This window comes from Myotis brandtii, unplaced genomic scaffold, assembly GCF_000412655.1.
Source record: "Myotis brandtii unplaced genomic scaffold, ASM41265v1 scaffold760, whole genome shotgun sequence".
NCBI classification, from domain to species: Eukaryota; Metazoa; Chordata; class Mammalia; order Chiroptera; family Vespertilionidae; genus Myotis; species Myotis brandtii.
The window spans coordinates 790,919-794,191 of NW_005371038.1; the positions used below are offsets into that span (position 1 = coordinate 790,919).

At 49.6% G+C, this 3,273-nt stretch overlaps 1 protein-coding gene across 10 annotated transcripts in view; it reads left to right on the top strand.

The window, feature by feature from the left end:
- Window positions 1–3,273, top strand: part of SECISBP2 (SECIS binding protein 2) — a 31,992-nt gene that overhangs the window by 25,223 nt on the left and 3,496 nt on the right. For 9 of the 10 annotated variants that reach the window (XM_014530692.1, XM_014530694.1, XM_014530695.1 and 6 more), the window contains one exon: window positions 183–403. In XM_014530692.1, the coding sequence (XP_014386178.1) occupies window positions 183–403 (221 nt within the window). Of the gene's footprint in view, window positions 1–182; window positions 404–2,653; window positions 2,805–3,273 lie in introns of those variants that run through there. The other variant, XM_014530698.1, reaches the window with a different exon arrangement.

Genomic DNA, 3,273 nt, shown 5'->3' on the forward strand with positions numbered 1-3,273 from the left:
CGCAGAGGTTCTCCCTTGTAGGTGGCAGTGGGGGAGGGTGATTCGATGCTTTATTTAAACCCAGTCAGGAACCCGCTTTCAATTAGTACTGCTCGTCTGAGGGACTTGCCCAGGGGCATGCGACAGGCAGCGCTGCAGTGTCACAGCCTCTGCAAGCTGATGGCATGGACTGTTTCTTCCAGTTACTGCAGCCAGGTGCTCAGTAAAGAGGTTGACGCCTGTGTTTCGGAGCTGCTGAAAGAGCTGGTCCGTTTCCAAGACCGTATGTACCAGAAAGATCCCGTCAAGGCCAAGACCAAACGCCGGCTGGTGCTGGGGCTGCGGGAGGTGCTCAAACACCTGAAGCTCCGGAAGCTGAAGTGCGTCATCATCTCTCCCAACTGTGAGAAGATACAGTCGAAAGGTAGGGTGCCTGTCCTGGGTCTGGGCCTGGCCCCGCACCAGTCGGCAGTGAGCGTGGGCCGTGCGGTCGGCCTCCTTTCCTTTTGCTTGGGGCATTTGTTTGCAGGGCTTATTTGCCCACCACGGGCCTTACCCTGTGGCAGCCAGGCCTGCGGTCTTCCTGGCTGGTCTGGCCGCCCTGCAGGCCTCTGGCGACAGGAAAGGTTTGCTCTGGAGCTTGCGGGGCGGGGTGTTGTCACTGGCCACTCACACCAGTTTGGTGACTGGCTGCCACGCACCGGGCTCTTGTCTATTTTAAATTTCCTGGTTTGGTCCGTGACTGACCCCTGTGCCCACTTGCTCATTAAAAGTCTGGATTTGCCGGGCTGGTGTGCTCCATGATTGAGTGTTGACTTAGGAACTACGAGGTCAGGCTCGATCCCCAGTGTGGGGCGTGCTGCAGGAGGCAGCCAATCAGTGATTCTCTCTCAGCATAAAGCTCAGTTCCTCAAGCAGCAGAGGCCCAGTAGGCACTCTGGTCAGATAGGAGCCCTCTCTAAACCCAGCTCTGTTGCCAGCCAGAGTCCAACCACACAAGCCGGGCTTCCTGAGGACAGCAGCAGTGGGCCGCTGGGTTAGCACACCGCTCATAGCGTTTGTGTCAACCCCAGGGCTGGGGTGGACCAGAGGCAGAGACCCCTAGAGGGAGAGATGACTCAGCGATATTTAGGCGTCAGTCTGCGGTGATGAGTTGTAATTATATCTCAGGAACATGCCCGCCTCCCCTCTTCCCAGCCTGCCTGGAACTGGTGTGTTTCTTGGAAGTTTATGTCCTCAGAGGTTGAGTCCTCATCACCTCTCATGCTCTTCTGGGAGATCTGGAGTAGAGGCGGGCGAATAAAGGAGGTGGGGCTTGAAAGTTCCTGCCCAGGCACACCAGGCAGAATGAGTTTCCAATTCCCACCTAGTGGGGGATGTGCACTAGGGAAGTTCCTCTCTCAAAAGGAAATTCAGAAATCATGTACTTAGTTCCGGGGTACGAGGTGCCGGGAACCTTCTCCCTGTCCAGGAGGGGGTCTGTGCAGAGCAAAGAGCACTGTGACTATGCCGTGCAGCTCACTAGTGTGGGTGGGCTCGTCATTTCATTACTTTCTTTTGAGGAGCAAAACCCCCAAATCCCACCAACTCCTCAGTCAGCCACCACTGCCATATTTGTATGTATCATCAATAGTCCACATGTATGTATGAGCGCTGTGTGTGTGTGTGTGTGTGAGCGCTGTGGGTGCTGTATGTGTATGAGTGCTGTGTGTGTGAGCACTGTGTGTGTGTGAGCGCTGTGTGTGTGTGTGTGTGAGCGCTGTGTGTGTGTATGAGCACTGTGTGTGTGTGAGACAGAGAAAGAGAGAGAGAGAGAGAGATGTGGCCTCCTGCAGAGGGCACACTGGTGTGCAGACTTCACACCTGTCGGTCAGTGCCTCGCACACTGCTTTGCTGTGTGCCTGTCTCCGTAGGTTCCAGCTGGAGAATGGAAGGGCATGGGCATGTGTCACAGTGGCCCCACCGGCTGGGCCTGCCCTTCCTGGCCCCCCGCCCTCGGGGGAGGTCGTGCATCCTCACTTGGTTAAGAGCAGGGCACTTTCTGTGAACTGCTGTTCATATTCTTTTGGGAAGTTGATCTGTGTTGCATAGATAGTACCTTTTTGTGTAACAAGAAAGTTGGCCCTTTGGTTGAGAGTGGTATATGTTTTTCTGGTTTGTCAGTAGCCTGGTTTCTCTCCACCTTTTTCTGACCATGCAGGCAGTATGTTTGTGTGTCAGTAGTTTTTATTCCTACGTTTTTATCACATCGAGATTTTATGTCAGTCCTCGACCTTCGCCTCCAAGGTAATGAACATGTTTTACATTCTGTTTCTCCCTGTTCTCCATGTTTCATTTGGTCTGTGTAGCATGTATTTCAGTCTCAGACGGCTCTTCCCAGGGGCTGACCAGTGGTCCCTTCTGCACGGCTCACCCTGCGTCTTCGGGCCATTTCTGGGCCCTCTTCTGCCTCTGCTCCCGCGCTCACGCTCCTGTAGCCTCAGAGCACGCTTTCAGTGCCTGGGATGCTTTTTCAAAACGTATTTCCTTTTTCAAAATGCTCTTTTTACTTGCGTATTTTTTTCATATTTTTTATTCTTAAAAAATCCTATTTGTAGTAAGTCATGGTGTTTCAGAGCTTTAGGCCTATGTACCAGGTGTATCTGTTAATAATGTGGTTTTTTTTTTTCACTAGATGGAGTTATACATATGTTGATATATATGCGATTTGATATGTATCCTATTTTGCGATATTGACAACAAGCTTTAGAACTTCATATGTCAAATTTGCTGAAGGTGTTAACATCATAGATATTTTTACGCTTAAAAATGTTGATTTTCGTGCCCCCAAAAAAGAGCATTTGTGGGAAGTTTTAATTCATTATTTTGAAGAAAAGTGCTGCTGAATACTTCGGGAAGCTTATGGTGAACAGGCTCCAGCTCAAGATACTTGTGAACGCTGGTTTAAACCCTTTAAAAGTGATGATTTCGATATGAAAGACAAAGAACGTCCAGGTCAACCGAAAAAGTTTGAAGACCAACAATTACAAGCATTATTGGGTGAAGATGCATGTCAAACTCAAAACGAACTTGCAGAAAGATTAAACGTTGCTCAGCAAACAATTTCCGATCATTTACAAGCAACGGGAAAGATTTTAAAAGAAGGAAAGTGGGTGCCACATCAACTGAATGAAAGACAAATGGAAAACGGAAAAGTCATCAGTAAAATGTTGCTTCAGTGGCACAAAAGAAAGTCTTTTTTGCATCGAATTGTGACTGGCAATGAAAAGTGGATTTATTTTGAGAATCCCAAAT